The sequence below is a fragment of the Cygnus atratus genome, chromosome 1, assembly GCF_013377495.2.
Source record: "Cygnus atratus isolate AKBS03 ecotype Queensland, Australia chromosome 1, CAtr_DNAZoo_HiC_assembly, whole genome shotgun sequence".
Classification (NCBI taxonomy): Eukaryota; Metazoa; Chordata; class Aves; order Anseriformes; family Anatidae; genus Cygnus; species Cygnus atratus.
Window position 1 is genome coordinate 43,532,090 of NC_066362.1, and position 17,244 is coordinate 43,549,333.

Consider the following 17,244-nt stretch of genomic DNA (forward strand, 5'->3'; position numbering starts at 1 on the left):
TGCTGCGTGATGTTTTCCTCTTCCTCGCTGCATGTCTTTTTTGAAGCTCCTTTCTGACCCGGCTGGTGCCCTGGGCAGAGCTCCCACGGCTGTCACCTGGGGCTGAGGCTGGCCTGCACCGATGCCCTCCCTATACATCACAGGAAGAAACAGCTCCTTTTGTGTGTTTTGAGTCTCACACTTGAGTATCTGATCAGTTGCCTTCTTGTTTTTTTTTGTTTTGTTTTTTACAAGAAAATGCACTCAGCCACCTCCTCCATGGCTCTTAGGCTTTGCAGACCCTCTGGCACTCAGAACCTCTGGCACTCAGAGGTCTGCAAAGCCTCAGTCATCTTTTTTTCCAGGATGAGAAGACCCAGCATATAGAGCCAGCCTGTCCAGGGGGAGTGTGTGGAAGTGCTTGGCTCCAGCTGCATCAAAAGGGCAGCTCTGCCACCCTGGCTGAGATCACAGGGGAGCAGGCAGCGCGCAGAAACCCCGGCGGCTCTGCAGGGAGGCAGCAGGGGAGGCAGGGCGGCTGTGCCGCATCTCCCTTTGACACCTGCTCTCTCTTTGAAGGCTGTCCTCCACAGCCAGGCAGAGAGCTCCTATTGCTGCAACTCCATGAATACCAAACGTCTGAGGAGCTGCTGCAAAATGAGCTCAGTTGGACAAAACCGACACACTCCCCCAACCAAGGTATCCTTGCAAATTAAGATTTTCAGCGCATTGAAAGGATGATGATGCGAATACGTATTTTAGGAAGGACGTCAGGGCAAGAGCCCAAACCCAAGCCATCGCTTGGGTGCGCAGGAGGTCTTGTTCTAAAGCTTGCCTACATAGGAGGAGTTCATTTCCAAATGGTGAGAATGCCCGAACATCAATAAACTTTCTGATACGCGTTTGCACAAAACTTATGGCTTTGGGTGAATTTTGATGCATCGAGGCAGAGCCGTAATGCAATACAGACCCTCATGTCAGAGGTAATCAAGTGTTATTACAAGAGCTGCTGGCTGTGGGGCCCCTCCTGCGCACACACATGGGTACATATGGAAGTTATTAACAAGTTTCAGCAGAGGATTTCGGGAAATTAACCCCTGCGACCCCGCTGCACTGCTAGAGGGCAGCTGGTCGGCAGCAGATGAAGAGCAGCTTCCTGCTGCATGCCTGCGGCGTGCCGGGACCGAAAGCCAGCCCCCAGCAGCCTGGTAAGAGGCAGCCTCTCGCAAAAGGACCAAACATTTCAACTTTGGATGTGAGGACGAGCGGTTGAAAAAAAAACATCTGCGGGGCTGTATAAATTTCCTCGACAAACTGAAATGAGTCAGCTGGAGAAACGTGTAACATAACGTATAAAAATGCAAACAATTTTCTTCTATTCCCCGAATGGTGCTGGAGAGCTTGTGAGGAAGTTTGTAATTTCTTTACAAGTCCCTTTAGGAGCCACCAAGCAAAGTGCTTGGATGCTGGCCACAAGGAGCTGCTCCTGCACGGAGGAACCAGCTCCGGGGCAGGGTGGCTGCAGTGAACATCTCCCACCCATTGACATCGTTTGCAGTCACGCCTTGGAATTAACCTCTTCTGATTTTACTTTGCACATCTCTGTCTGAAAAGTTTAAGGAAAAAGGCTTCTCTCCCAAGATCCAAGCAGAAAATGGTGGAGGACTCTAAAGACAGCCACATCCAAATGCACTTCTCCCATTCTTGCTCTTCCCAAATTGGTTTGTTTTCTTGCTCCAGTTCTGATCTGAGAAGTGCCCTCTCCTCCGGAATAATGAGGATAGGCACCATAATGTGCTTTAAACTTTCACAATATAACAATACTTGGCAGTCATTCACTGCTTTCTCATCCTCAGATCTCAAATCAATTTGCTACAGCCCTGCATGGAATTGACTTACAAGTAAGTCAGAGACAAATTCTTGCTGTGCAATTACAAAATAAAATAAAATAAAATTAACAAAATATAGTGGATTTTATTAAAATCCAAACTATTTCCTCCTCCCTTGGTGTGATTTTCCTCAGGCACAGCCCCAGCCACAGACACAGCTCTTGCACAGCCCTCAGCCGTGCAGCTCAAGATGCTCATTTCAGGCCAAATGAGAACGGTTCATCGCCAGGTCAGCGCAATCCAGTTCGAAAGCTCTTCCCTCGGCGAGTTATAACCGCTGCCATAAAACAGAAGCATTCCTGTACTCGGTTATAAACGTGAAAGAAACGAGCCCGCTCCTTCCCTACCACCCCTGGTTTCTAAAGGGAAGGCAGGAAGGCAGCCAGAGAACAAAGGAGTGATGAGGTGGGCCGGAGACACGGTCCCAGCCCCACTCCTCCTAGCGAGGGAGGGCAGCACACAGAGCTGACCCTGCCAGGGCTTCCCCTGAGGGCCAAGGCAGGTGCCCAAAGCCACCTGAGATACCACAGGGTGGGCACATGAGCTACAGATGTGCTCATCCATAGTGGCACCTTGGGTTGAGCAACGGGATGGTGCGCAAGACCCAGCCAAACCCATGGCAGGGAGCAGCAACAAGAGCATTAGTGTGGCCCCCAAAAGACCCCGGGAGGTCTCTCTTCATGACATGGCCAGCTCTGAGGTGACACCAAGCTGCTCAAGGCTTCACCCAGTTGGGTCTTGTAAACTTCCAAGCGTGGAGGCTGTGCAACCTTTCTGAGCAACCTGTCCCCAGCTGGACCTCCCAAGGGGTCTCCTCCTATCCAGTCTGGACTTGTTTCCACCACATCCCATTTCCCACCATGCTGTGGTGAGTCTCGCTCCTTGCTGACCTCCTTGTAGGCACAGGCAGGTTGCTGTGAAGTACCCCTGAAGGCATCTCCTCTCCAGGTCCAACAAGCCCAGCTCGCTCAGCCTCTCCTCACAGGGCAAGTGCTCCAAGCCCCGGAGCACCATGGGGTTGTACCCCTGATCTCACTCCAATTTTTTGGTTGCATCAGAGAGCCCCAAAACCGGATGCAGTATTCTAAATGGTGTCTAAAGAGTGGCGAGTATGGGGAGACAATCACTCCCCTCACCTACTGGCCATGCTCCTGTTGGAACAGCCCAGGATGCTGCTGGCCTTTGCTGCCAGGCACCCTGTAGATTCAGCCTGCTGGCTGGTGCTTGGGTTGCAGTGCTCAGACAGGGCCGCTCCACGAGGTGGACACAGCGGCAACCCTGGGCAAGGGGGTTTATCTGAGCAGGGCTCCAGGCAGGTCAAACCCCAGCCCCCGGATGCTGCTGCCTGGAGCAGCACAGGGCACCCTTGCCCTGGTGCAGGGCATCGCAGCCCAATCTGCCCTCTAACAGACCCAGCAATGATAAGGGGCCGCACAAAGTGGTTCCTCAGACAAGATATCCGAAGCTGAGAGAGCAAATTCAGAGTGCCAGCTCTCTACATTTGGCTTTTTCACCCTACGGGTCTGAAGGGGAAAGCCAGCGTGAGCTCGGCAGCCTGCGTGCACGACGCACTGCTGGCTGCTCTCTGATCTGACTCAGGTGTCAAATTTTATAGTATCCAAACACGCTGACCTCCTTTCACAAAGCTGGTTTTAGTCACTGATTTTGAGGACATCATACCCACCTGCACCCCTAAAATGAACCACAATGCTAATTTTCTTAGTCCTATTTAAACGTTCTCTATCCCTCTCAGTTGTAGTCACCCTCACCAGTTACAGTTCATCACTGCTGTGCTTCTTTCAAACACTCAGTACGATTTTTAAATACTAAAAACACTTCTGAAAGTCTTACCTCTATCTATTTAGGAAGTGTCTTATGTTTATAAAAATCTTTATTTATTGCACTGTAAGGTGAACTATGTTTATTGTTCCCATCTAAGACCCTTCATGTCTGTACTGCTTTTGGTCTTTGTAAGAAATTCACTTGTTCAGTTTCAGTTTGATTACCATATATCTCTGCACTAAACTAACCATGTTTCCAATGCTGCAAGGGAATGAAAATACTGTAATGTATTCATTAGCTTTTAAAAAGAAGTATAAAAACATGTTTATTAACATTTAAAAGTCGTATAAAAAATTCTTCGCCTTTTTTTTGAGACAAAACCAAAACATCTTTTTACAGTCCATAGATGGCAGCAGCATACTATCAGATGAGCGTAAGGAAGGGCACAGGATTATCTGTTCACACCCTTGCAGCGCAGACCAGGCTCTCTGGACCGGGACTGCCTCTGCTGGAATGCAATGCCCATAGTATAAACCCATCTGCACTCCCAAAAACCTGTTCGAATAAAGCGAGGCAAAAGCCAGTGAAGCTGCACGTACTGTAAATAGCTGCAGCAGTCTTCCCCAAGTGCAAGTGTTGACGTCTGTTTGTGCAGCGAGGAGCAGGGTGCGCTCCCACCCACGTGGCTCTCCGGTCCGCACGGTGGCCGTGCCTACCAGTGCCCAGGCTGCAGCGTTGTGGGCCTGGTCCCAGCCATATCGCTTCACGAGGGCACATGCATAGCACAGACTAGCTCAGGCACTTTGGGGCAGCGGGGCTGACCTGGGGGGACAGGCAGCTCGCCCCGCTCTCAAGCTTATAAGGCACGACTGGAGCAAAGAGCAGGACCCGCAGGTGGAAACCGCTGCTCTCCTGATCTGGCTTTACCCCAGCCTCTGCAGGGAAGGCCACACGTGCTGTGCACCTCCAAGGACACAGCTCTCACTGCCGGTGGGTTGGGGCACCTGTCCTCCCCTGCCTCTCCGAGCAGCTACCTCGGCCCCGACGGCACGGCCAGGCGGCAGGCGCGTCCCTTCGCCTCCCACACGCTCGCCATCATCTCCCAGCCCCGGCTGCGGAGGGGCTGGGGACAACACTTTGCTCTGACCCCCGCCTCCTGCCCGGGGGTGACGCCGCCACCTCCTGCGGGCACGTCCCTGCGGTGTCCCCTGCGGCAGCAGCACCACTGGCAGCAGGCAGGTGCCGGCGGCACAGTTCTCGAAGCGTGGGCACCGCTCGGCGGCTCCGGCACAAGGGCTCGGAGAAGACCAGGGGGGTTCCCCCCATCTCATCAAAGTGCAAGGGGTTGTTGCGGGTCCCCGCCACCACCAGCTCCAGCAGCCGGACCACGCAGTCCGAAAACCAGTTCTTCAGGCGGAAATAGCCCTCCTGGAAAGAGATGCGGAGGCTGACGGGCCCCGTGGGCATCCGCACACTCAAGCTGAACAAGCAGTTGCCCTGCGAGCTGTCCCGCACCAAGTAGGTGCCGACGGGCTCCTGCTGGAGCTTGGCGTGGGCCTCCCCCACGGACAGGGGGCCCCAGTAGAAGTCGCTGGCCTGGAGGATGTTGAGGGACCGCTCCAGGACCTCCCACTCACAGCTGCGAAACATCCGGAAGCGATCGGGCAAGCCGGGAGGTGCGGGGCTGGGGAGAACGCTCCGATGCTGCCTTTGCGGACGAGAAACAGTGGCGTGCGTGTTGTGCAGATCATCTGGCCTCCCTCTGATCATCTCTCAAAGAGCCCATGGATCCTGGGAAGACGCTGCCTTTACCATCCTTCCTCCTTCGCGTCCAGCCTGCGGGAGAGAAGCAGAGTGAGGCAAACCCTCTATGCCCTTCTTGCTGGGCAAGTGGAGAGAGGGACTTCACAGGGAGGAAAGACAGCAGCGAGAGCACCAAGGAGCACTGCAGGGAGCCATGGTGTGCCACTAACCCACAGCTGGAGGTACAACCAAGGAAATAAGAGCAGGAGGGGATCCATCAGGATCCCCAGCCAGTGCAAGGCCCCACCTTACAGCACTGGGTTTATACGATTCACAGCTAGGGGCTCCCCAGCGCATCCTTTAGCAGGTTGGCTCAAATCTAGCAGATCTCGGAGATTTCCCTCTGCTGGATGTTTAGGGGCTTTTCCGAGTGGCCTTGAGACTGGCAAGAGGAAATGAGACCCCAAATGACAATGGAAAAAAATCCCGAGGCAGGAGGGTATCTTTCACTTTGGCATTCAGCGAGAGGTGGAAAGGTGTCTTTCCTGCCTGCCCACCTCCTCCTCTGACAGAAGGACAGACAGACCACAGGACCCAGAAGCAGCAGCAGATGGGAACGAGCTTTTCCCACCAGACCCCAGGGACCGCTCCCTCATCCCAGGACGCTCCCATCCAGCAGGCCAGGAGGAAGCAAAGCCCTTGGATCAAGTGCCCCGCACGAAATGCTTCACCATCAGCTTCAGGGCTGCCACGAGGAGACCACTTACGCTGACACCAGGCTCTACTGATTTCCGAGGAACGATTCTGCTCGGGGCCTTCCAGCCCGTGACTTCTGCTTGTGCCGAAGGGACATCTCCCAACGCCTGCAGATGCTGCTGCCCACTCGCAGCCACCACCCTCTGCTCCTGTGCTGCCTTCAGCCAAGTGCCCTCCCTCCCTCGCTGTCACGACCCTGCTCGTCTCCCTCTCCATCTGCACCTCGTGTTGTCACCAGGCTGTCTGGCTTTAGAAAAGCAGATCCCTGCTCCCACTGTTGCCAACAGTCATCCATCCAAGTCATCTCAATTATTAAAAAAAATACATGTGTGTGTGTGTGTGTGTGCATATAAATATATATATATATGCATAAACATAAAAACCACAGCCCCGAGCCAGAGGCTCATTCTGTGTGAGAAGCTGAGCTGTTACATACCACTTCCCCAGGCCTGACAAGTCAGTAGCTCACCGCCAAGCCCTGCCTTCAGCCCCCTGACACACTCCATTAACCCAGTCACACTCGCTGACAGCACCGCCGCCGACACGCAGCCTGCGGGCCAGGAGCCGCGCGGCCCCGTCTCCCGAGCCCCCCACCGCAGACCCAGGGGAGCACCAAGACTTGCGGCGGGCACACGGAGGGAAAGAGCATGAGGGAAAGCTCCGGGCTAGGCTCAGTTCCCCTTATCTCACGCCATTCAGCCGCTATTTAAAAGCCTCGTGCCAGCAGGACGGGGTGCCTTCCCCTCGTGCTGTTCTGGCATGGTATTTTTAGAAAGGAGGCACCTGCCCAGCAGCGCCTTGCCTGCAGTCATCTCTTCTCTCCTCACGTCTCTTGCAATACTCAGCAGTGATATCAATAATGTCACCGTCAGGACAGGCAGCCATAAACACCGGGAAGCCTCTCCAGTGGTAAATCCACTCAGTTTCTGGTCCTGTGGTGTGCAGGCCACGACATCCCTGGCGCTGCTCTGAATGCTGCCGATCCTGCCCTTTAGCTACGTGTCGCTGTGGGAGGGAAATTCCACTCTGAGAAAGGTGGGAGGGGTAGGAAGGAGTTAATCAAGCTGGGTTTTTTCTTTTCCATTAAAAAAAAAAAGGCAGCGGTTGAAAGCTGCTCAGATGGTTCAGCAAGTCAGAATAAATCTTAGGGGAAGCTGATTTAGTGAGCTGCACACAAGTAAACACAGGCGACACGTGCAGCGTTCAGGGCAATCTATCACCACCGAAAACTCAACACCACAAGAAGCTGCAGCAACTCGGTCCCTTTCCTTTTCCTCTCCACTGGGTAAGGAAGCTATAGAGCCCTTTGCCGTTAGTTATTATAGGGGAAAAAAGGTCATACTCCCACTAAGGGCCTTCAGGGCTTCAGCTGCGATGGGACCAAGGAGACTCGCTCCCACCAGCAGCCACTCCGCCCGAACTGCAAGCTCTCTTGGGTCCAAACCGAAGTTTTGCCAATCTCATCGGCCTAGGTTGGAAAACAAATCCAAACAGGAAAACAGAAGCAAGCAGCTGTCTTTCATTTCCAGGCTAGCTTTAAAAACAACAAATAAATAGATAATTTGTTTAAGGCTACAGATGCCGTTTGACAAAACAAGAAAAAAAAACAACTGTTTGTCCCAGTTTTCAACCTTGAGTCACTCTCCCAAGTCCTTTAAGAAAAATCCACTGCTACTAGAAGTCTGGCTGACTAAGAACTGAGACTGTGTCATCGTTTCGAATTCAAAGTAAATGCAAAAATAGCACCCTCACAGCTTGCTCACTTGGTTTGAAATCTACATGTGGGTCAGGTCCTCAGCGTGAATTTGTTTAGCTTCAGTGACCCACTTCCAACAGATGACCGGGTGGCCGGCAGCGTAACATCAGTTAGCCCTCTAGAAGTACTTCATGGTGTCACCTTTAAGGTTCACTTTTAATGGGTTAACGTGCACTATGTGTATGTGGCCTCCCAGGTGAAGGAGGCTAGGTGGACTCTTTGGACTAGAAATAAGCCAACCCTGGGGCATAATGAAACACACGTGCATAATTAGTTCTGCTTCTGATTTGCCAAGCCCAGACTTGCTTTTTTCCCCCCGCTGCTAAAAAGCCCCCAAAAAAACCCAACACCCAAACACTACAGCCTCCCTACAGCAACAACAGCACTTACAGCCAAAACAACATCCCCAAAAAGCCGGTGTCCTGCTGACTGAAAGGCCGGATAAGTTTCCCCAGACCTTCTGCTTTAATGCAAGCTCAAGAGCTTTTCAAAACAAGTGCTCTTGACACAGAGCACTGTGCTCTCCTCCAGGCTCCCTACCCAGGCGAGGCAGCGGGTTTCGTGCAGGGAGAGCCCCGCGAGGCAGCCGGCTGCGCGCAGCCGCTGGTGTCAGCCAAACCACCCCGCGCCCTGGGGCTGGATACATCTGGCACGCTCAGCGGCGGCTTCACGCACGCGGTTCGGATCCATGCTCGCACGCTGCCTTCAGGACGCTCGGCAGGGCTTACCTCTCTCAATTTGCCATCCATAGGGGTGAGCCGCTGGATGTCAGGCCTGGAAGCGGTCCGAAGTCGGGAGCTCCGATGCAGCACTCCGCAGTTTTTGCAAAGCTTTCCTCCAGAGCAGATCCATCCTTCGGGAAGAAAGAGATGCCCGTCACACTGGTGACCAAGCCCATTAGCTGGCCGTAACGTGGATCTGAAACGCGACAAATCTGGAGGCGGTTGGTCTGCCTCAACCTCCTCAACCTGTGAGGCTGTGGAAGCCTGCACACAGCACTTCAGATAGCAACGGATCACTGTTGTTGTTATTGCTGCTTCCAAAGCCGTGACCTGAATAGCTTCCATACAGCTCACAGATGCCCTAAGGACAAATGCAGAGACCTTACCGTTGCCATCATCTGCAGGAAGCAGGAACCATAAAAACCAGATGTTAAGAGACGGTGGCAACAGGAATACGCTTCAGGATTTGGAACAGCAAACTCAAGCTTGCACTCAGCACAAGGCACAACACTTAGACTGTCTTATCTGAAAGCATGCATGTAGCCATTCGCTGGGGAGTTATCTGAACAGCAACCAGCCCAGTCTGGCTCCTGCTCTCCTGCTCGGCTTCCCCAGCAATCCAGGCTTTTTCTTTTCACCTCGTGGACGGAAACCCAAACCTGCTGACCTGGTGGAGCAGCAGCGCACCACTTGTGCAACCACCTGCCTGGCAGCGGATCTGTCAGCAAGTGGAAAAAATAAACCCAGCCTTCTGCATGCCTTTCGGAGGCAGTCCCTTCAAGGCTCCACTTTTACCTAGGCTCCCATCAGTTAACATCACTTCTCTGCATCGCCCCAGCCAAGCCCAGGCAGGGCACGCACCCCACAAGCCACGCTGACTCGCAGCTAGCAGAACCACAGCTCTGCCCCGTGACTACATTACCCTCTCTGTCTGGCCTCGGCACCTCCCTGTTACCAATCCTGCAGCTCGCGAGCAGGTGGGGTAATTCAGAAAAGCTTTCACAGGGACACCCAGCAGGTCCTTCGCAGCAGCATCCCTGCTTCAGGCAGCGGAGCCCGAGCAGACACCTCCTGCTTGCAGGCCCCCATCCCATCCATCGGCAGAGGGGAAGGGGCAAGCAGGACAGGCACGGGGACAAGCACATGCCTGTGAGCACGGAGGACCACGTTTCAGCGAGGAACATGGCACAGCCCCGTGAATAGGGCCGGCGTCAATCACAGGCAGCTCCTCCAGCACAAAGCGGGCTGAGGAGATGCCGCAGTTCCCGCTGTCTTTTATGCCACGGCTATAAATAGACCTTGGTGTGAGGCTGATACTACATCTGGCGTGAGGGAATATGTGGAAAAAAACAAACGTGACACGCGTACACGTACCAAACCAAAACCATGTTTCCCTACATGACCAGCGTTCAACAAGGATGCAATATAAAAAAAAAATCTGTAAGCTTGCTGTCCTGTACGAGGCAGCAGCACACGCTGTGACATTTCCTGTTTCCACGTAGAAGAGATGTAGGGGAGAGCTCTGCACGCGGGTTTTGGGAACTGGCTTCGAGAGCTCTTGCGAAAGGACTGTCCTTATCAAACCCTCTTTTTAACTCTGGTGTTGGAGAGCACACTTCAGAACCCACAAATAATTCCACCTTCTCATGGCTTAGTTTAGTTTTTGCGTTTATTTTTTTGCGTTTCTTATTGTACTTTTCTGTGACGTGCTCTCTGCTTTAACGTGATGATCTGCTGATACAGGCTGCAAGTTTTTTACCCAGAAGAAAACCCACAGGATAGTGTGATGTGCTCTGAGTATTCTTCAAGGCAAGGAAGTCTGCGAGCGCGTTTGGCTTCCACAAAACATGCTTCAAAAAATAAGAAGGTGGCAGTTTATAGGGAAAGCTTATTGCTTTTGCTAGCCTGACCAAAAGAGCTGGAAGAGAAAACCTGCTTCAGGGTCCCTTCCTCTCACCTTTGAACCACTCTGCAAATCCAGAACAACTACTTCCAAATTAAACAGCCCTTTCCACGCAGGCCTGGCCCTGCGTGAAGCTGTAATCCCGCCATTTCGGAGTAACAGCACCACTTCCCTGAGCTGTAAGGCTGCCGCGCAGGAGCTGCTGCATAGCAAGTAACACAACCAGACCTACCAGCTGGCTTACACGGGACTACCAACTTCTGGTCTGGGAGCCTGAGGCGTTTTCCCCCGCTGAAACTGGGGAAAAGAGAGTTTAAAAATATAAATTGTTAGAAACAGGAAATTGTTACGGGTTACTGCTAGGCTTCAACGCTGCTGCTCGGGCTCTCCTGCCGAGGCTGAAGGACAGGGAGCTGTCGCTGCTCACTTCTGGTCGGCCCAGCGGTGTTTTTTGATGCCTGGGTGCCAAAAGGAGGAGGTGGGGGGCAGCCAGGGAGAGGAGAGATGAGGAGGGGGAGCTGGGACAGTGGAGGCACGGGGGCTCTGGCGGAGCACTGAGGGTGACAGGGACAGGGAACGAGGGGCCGGGAGGGAGGCCAGGAGTCCAGCATCCGCCAGTGGCAGCTCCTCTTTCCATACCTGGGTCAACGGCATGGGTTTGCATCCCCCATTCCGACCTTACTCAGCTGAATGGACTGGTTTTGGTTGTTCCAGTGCCCTGCCTGAACACGTACATCCCAAAACACGACGGCTGTCGGTGGTTCCCACAATGACCACAGCCCCTCATCAAAACCATCTCATTTAGCAAGAAAGGCATTCATGGAAGATGCTAATTCCTGGAAATGAGCAGCGTCTGCAGGGAAAACTGGCTCGGTATCATGGATTTGAAAGAAAAATCCTAGGTGCTTAACCCGTACAAGCCAGGGCACACAGGCACAGGGGAGGGATGCTCCCTTTGCTCTTAAAACCTCCTGGCTCTAGCCGATGTGACAGACCATGAATCAATGATTGTGCTTTCAGAAGAAGGAGCGAGGGTCACGAAGCACAAACGCACCACAACACCAAGTTTTATAATGGGGAATTTCCAATACACAAAATAAAGAAACGAGTCCTGCGCATCAAAAGTGGAAAAAAGAAAAATACTTCAGTCATTAGAGGTTATTTAGGAAAGCTTAAAGTGTCAGAGCATGCTGACCTGCAGGGGCAATAGGGGCTGCCTGGCTGTGAGGACAGCTTGGGGAGGTACAAGCCTCACAAGGGCCATTGCCGTGGGTCAAAGGCACCATCCAAAACCCCTGCGAAGCCCCAGTGCCTGCCCAAACCTCTTTACAACCTCCACAGCCCTTCAGAAGGTGAGAAGCTAACCCCGGCAGAGCCGACGTAAAGGAATATAAATTACTGATGGCGGGGAGCAAATTTACATTAGGATGGCTGTCATGAAAGTGGGACAGCAAGTAGCCAAGAAAAACAAAAGGAAAACCCAGAAAACAAATGGCATTTTCAGTTGATTAAAACCTGAAAGCCTCCAGGGGAATCACTCGTCTCAATGGGATACCAGCACGTGGGGATGAGGACACTGCAGAGAAGCTAAGCAAGCAAGCAGATATCTTTTTTTTTTTTCCCGTGCATATTTTGCTGAGGAGATTTCCCAGTATTTAATGATATTTAACCTGAAGGGGTGGAGGGCAGTAATCAGAAGAGATGGGGAATGCTGAAATTAAAGAGCAGAAAGTCAGCGGGACGCAGCGGACCGTACGCAGGACTTTGGAAGGAGCTCGGAAAGGGCTGGTTGAGATGCAGAAAGGTGCTCTCTCGCTCAGACCAGCTGCTGCCACCAGTTGCACGGGGATGCAGGTGATGTAAGGAACCTTTTTGGACAAGCGCTGCTATGACAGGAGCAGCACAGGGCTGCCTGGCCGCAGGGCAGAGGCATAACTTCCATCAGCAAGGCAGCACCAAAAGGCGGCCGGCTGCCAGGACGTGCCTCAAGCATCCCCAGGACTTGCAAGAAAATAAACTGGGCCTGCATTTCCAGGAGCAATGCGTTAACTGGGGCAGCTCACAAACGAGCTGAAAAACAGCACCTAGCGCTCACTGAGGGAAGCTCCAGCTCAGCACGCAGAAGCAGAAATTAATAAACAAGCAGCAAACACAAACGTGAGGCTGCAAAATAGGCAGGTGGGAATGTAACACCTGAGACAACACGTTCAGCTCCAGCCACCTTACATAAAAACAGGTAGAGCTGAAACAAAGGGAATGGGCCTAAGGATGGGTGATGAGAAGTCACATGCAAGTTTTCAGATGGAGACTGGAGAAACGTGATGCTTAGTTTAGAGAGCAGATAGGTACAGGGGGTGCAAAAGGAACACACCATATAGTCAGGCCGCTCTTTTTGTGCTCTTTCATAAAACTAAAAGAGAGGAAGTTCAAAGGTAACCGAGATTGAAAAGTAAGTAATTTTAAAACTCATAAAAGGGAAAAACTCCAATCACACACACATTAAAATGCTGCCGGGGAAAGTGAGAGAGCTGATCTGAGGACTCTCATTTCTCTTCTTTCTCAAACTTCTCTCCCTTGCTTCTGTAAAGGACCCACCACTCCAGGCTTCAGCAGAGGAATCCAGCAGCAAAGGGCTTTATTTTTTTCAGCATCACCTTTTTAAGTCCCCCCTTAAATGATCAGACTTGACATAAAAATCAGGGGAGCCCAGCAAAAGGCGCAAACTTCCCTTAGTCATGCAGAACTGAAGAAGTAAACAAGGGTTTATAAAGTCACTACAAGGACTCAACCGTGGGGCTGCTGCAGTTTGTGAACTGCAGAATCACAAAGACCGTAACCCAAGTCAGCATCTGAAGTCAAAGTTTTTCTTCGGTGTTTGCAGGGGGTGGGGATGGGGGAGACAAAACCTCTCTGCTCAGACAAAGGCAGCTGAAGGCTGCCAGCTTAGCACAACTTTGCCAGCAACAGCTCCGAGAGAGCCAACGTAAAGCTCGAGCAGCCTGCGTGCAAGCTTCGGATCAGCAGGGCCTGGTTGTCTCCCTCGTACTTCACATGTGTTTGCGAACAAGCAGCAGCACAGAAAGTGCACGGGGAGCAGGAAGGGAGAAGGCAGAGAGAATGTGCATTATCAAAATACCTTGAGAGCAGTTCTTGGAAATGTGCAGTCTGCAAGCTTGTATCAGACATTCATTTCCTGTGAAGTGCACACAGGCCTTTTCATTTCTCCACTGAAGAGGACGAAACTAAGGGGGCAGCTCGAAAGGCTCCAAAGACAACACAGAGACCAGTATTTAGCAGTTGTACTAAAACTGAGTTGATATTGATATACTATTAAAGAAGTACTCCACACAGATTCCCAGAGGTTAAATAAAATAAAAATAAAAATAAATAAATAAATAAAAACAGGACTTTCTATACCTCTCACTTCTAAATCTTACCTTGAAATCTTGCACTTGGTCGGGGGGGAAATTAATTTTACTCGAGTCATTTTGACCACTCACTAGCACAAAGCCACCAAATCCTGTTGCACCACACACCGCTGAACTTTTTTTTTTTAAAGGGTGTGAGACCAGTTTCAGCAAAACGCTCAGCTAATGAATACCTCGATGAGGCAACAGGCTGTAGGATATGCACAGATGCAAAACAGAAGGCCGAGCAGTAGTGAAGTACACTGGCAGAAAAGAAGGGGGTAAGTTGATACCATGACCATCTTCAGCTTCTGCCTCTAGTTACATGTAATCAGGGGTGTAATTAGCCTAACGTTTAACTGTCTTCTTTTAAACAAATATTTGATGCCTCTTAACAGTATATGCACTTAATATCTTGCTCTACAAAAAGATACCATCCCAGAATGGCAGACTCAACTCTTGCAGCACCTACATGTTCATTTAAGATGCACCTCTCCCGGCTCACGAGCACAACCAGATAATGGCTCGGGAACACACAGCCTTCCCAGGGCTTTTATTAACGTGACCACAGTGTCAGCCTGACCCAAACGATGTCCTGTTTGAGCACCAGCACTAGCTATTTCTTGCTGACCAGAGGAAGGTAGGAACAGGGCAGGAGAAGCAAGGAAAGCAACACTGCATGTGGCAGGGCCAGGGAGAAGGAAAGAATGAAATCCCAGCGGGGATGGAAAGAAAGAGAAACCAGGGAAGAAACCCAGCTCGAAAGGCACATTCTCCCCTTTTGTTTCCCAGCGGTGCAACCACAGCATCGGTGACAGCAGCGAGGAATTGGCACCACACGGCTCCAGCTCTGCCCTTGCGCAAACTGGCCACCAACTTCAGAGACATTCCAGCTGGATTAGGGACGGAGGCACTAGCTGATGTCTGAAGCTGTCATCTAGAAACCAAACTTGGCCCTATCCAAACAGGGGCAGGGACACAAACCCGGGAGGCTTTGCACCAGCCCAGCCTTGCCCTGTAGCTTCTGTACACCTGCTTTTCGGGACCCCAACAGTTTTTACCTGTGGCTTCCAGTGCAACCTGGAAGGAGAGCCTCGTGCTGCCTCTCGCCACAACCCCCAGCCAGCAGTGAGCAAGCCAGGGTACCGAGGGGTGTGCAACAGACAGCAAGCAGCGCAGAAATAACAAAGGCCCAGCTCCAAGTCTGGCTGGGGAGAAGATGGGAATCAGTGTGGGAGGCTGGCATCCGAGTAATCCTACGGATTTGTGCCCAAGAGCCTTCCGCTCCGGAGGGGACAAGACCCCGTCCTTCAACAGCCGAGCTGTAAGTCACAGACCCAGCAGAATCCCTCACGAACACAGAAACAAAGCTTGGCTTCATCTGCAGCAACCGGTCACATCTCGTCGTAACTTGATTCAACCAAGACCAACATTATGTGATAATAGAGCCTCAGTCCCACAAACTTCTGTGCATGTGCATAACTTTAAGCACATGACTATAACCCCACTGCGACTGAATGGGCTATTTGACATCCGCAGCATCTGAACTGCAGTCACGATTGTTTGGAGAAGGAAGATAGAGCCTCCGGAGGGCCCAGCCATTAGAGGACGATAGGTTGGGAAACTGCAGTTATTTCTGATCCCACCCCATTCAACAGAATTTAGCATGGGCAACATGTGACCGCAATTTTCACTCTCCGAGTGCTGCAAAGAGCAAACTCTGCTGTCTGGACCACGTACTCCTGAATAGCAGCTCGCTACCCTAAACTTTCCTCTTTACCCCAAACTTTCCAAAACAACGGTCAAGCCACATCCCCATCCTTCTCTTGTACGTTTGGCGGGGGGGGGCAGGAACTCAGGGATGTTACATTCATCTTTCTGTTACCTCCAGGGCTCATTCAGGTCTCGTTTCCGTGCTTGTACTGAGCAGGACAGAACACACACTTACACTAAACTCAATTAGAATTAAATCGAGGAGGAAAATAAATAAATAAAAGGAAGAGCTCGCTTTTCCAGCAAAGATTAACCGCTTCTCCGGTGTTGCACGGAGGGGAAGCGGCACCGGGACCCAGCTCCCCGCCACCCCGTGCCGAGAGACGACAGGGGCGGCAGGCTCGAGCCGAGCCGAGGCACATGGCTCCCCGCGGGGCTGCTGCCGGCACCCCAAACCCGGAGCGGGGCAGCCCCAGCCCAGCCCGGCCCCCCTCTCCCGCAGCCTGGCCCCCAGCTCCTGCCCTCCCGAGGCGTAACAAAAACCAAATAAAGAACGAAATCCCCCCCCCCAAACACTCACGCGCTCCCCAAGGAGCCGGCTGTCGGGAAGCAGCGCCCGGCTCGCTCTCGGCACCTCCTGGGCTCCGGGCGGGGCGGCCGAAGGGGCCGCGGGTGCGAGCGAGCGCTCAGTGCCGGGGCGACAGCGGCGCTGCCCGGCCCGGCCCGGCCCCTGCCCCCGCTCTCCCGCCCCGAAGCGAAACCGAGGCGGCCTCGCTCTCCGCCGCCGCGCCGCGCATCCCTCCCCCCGTCCCCCCCTCGCACTCCCCGGCCCCCGAGATCGGCGAGGGGCCGGTGCCCGCCTTACCGGGGCTTAGCGGGGACGGCCCGGGCCGGCGGGAGCCCGCCGGGCCCTCCTCGGCCGCGGGGAGCGGCGCGGAGGGGAAGGGGAGGAAACCCCCCAAAGTGCTGGTTTTCCGAGGAAGGAGCCACGGGGGAGGGGAAGGGGAGGGGTTTCTCCCTCCTCCACCACCGCCACCCCGTCTTTCCACGGCGTGGCTTTTGCGAGGGGAAAAAAAAAAAAAAAAAAAAAAAAAGTGCAGAAGAAAAAAAAAAAAGTTAAGAAAAGTTGGCCAGGTTGGGAGAAAGAAGGGGAAGGAAAAAGCAACGGAAAAAAAAAAAAAAAACCTCCGAAAGCCCCTCTGCTGCAGCCTCGGCTCCGCAGCATCCCTCGGGGAGCGCGCACCGGGCGTGGGCTCTTTTCCCCCGGGGAGGTCGGGGTGGCCCTGCCCGGCTGAGCCCCGAGCTGGGCCGGGCAGCGCTGGAGCCCTCCGAGGGCAGGGGGCAGCTCGGGCTGGGCAGAAACGCACGCCCCGGGGAGCCCAAGGGAAATCGTGGAAATCGTGGAAAAAAACGGGAGAAGGCACAAAAGTTTTCAGAGGTGGGCTATGAATAGCTGCCAGCGTGGTGCGTGCCGTAAGCATACCGCTGCTCGAAAAGAATGGGGGAGAAGATTTTTTTGCAGGTCTGTACGAAACACACCATTGTTAAAGGCCTAGCCTGCAACTAGGCAATGGCTTGACTGCACCATCGGAGC

At 52.9% G+C, this 17,244-nt stretch overlaps 1 protein-coding gene across 2 annotated transcripts; it reads right to left on the bottom strand.

Moving 5' to 3' along the window:
- Positions 1–3,946: 3,946 nt before the first annotated feature.
- Positions 3,947–16,640, bottom strand: LOC118246733 (suppressor of cytokine signaling 1-like). Of its 2 annotated transcripts, none has more exons than XM_035544116.1 (3): positions 16,516–16,640; positions 8,634–8,758; positions 3,947–5,486 (listed from the first exon to the last, which is right to left on the bottom strand). In XM_035544116.1, the coding sequence occupies exon 3, from the start codon at positions 5,418–5,420 to the stop codon at positions 4,746–4,748; it is 675 nt and encodes a 224-aa protein (XP_035400009.1). In that variant the 5' UTR covers positions 5,421–5,486; positions 8,634–8,758; positions 16,516–16,640; the 3' UTR covers positions 3,947–4,745. The 2 variants fall into 2 exon arrangements, with proteins under 2 accessions (XP_035400009.1, XP_050569608.1); XM_050713651.1 differs by lacking the exon at positions 16,516–16,640 and adding an exon at positions 16,231–16,375.
- Between the last annotated feature and the right edge of the window lie 604 nt (positions 16,641–17,244).

Bases quoted from the DNA above. Each gene is read 5' to 3' on its own strand.
- LOC118246733 (XM_035544116.1), bottom strand. From the start codon at position 5,420: ATGATCAGAGGGAGGCCAGATGATCTGCACAACACGCACGCCACTGTT.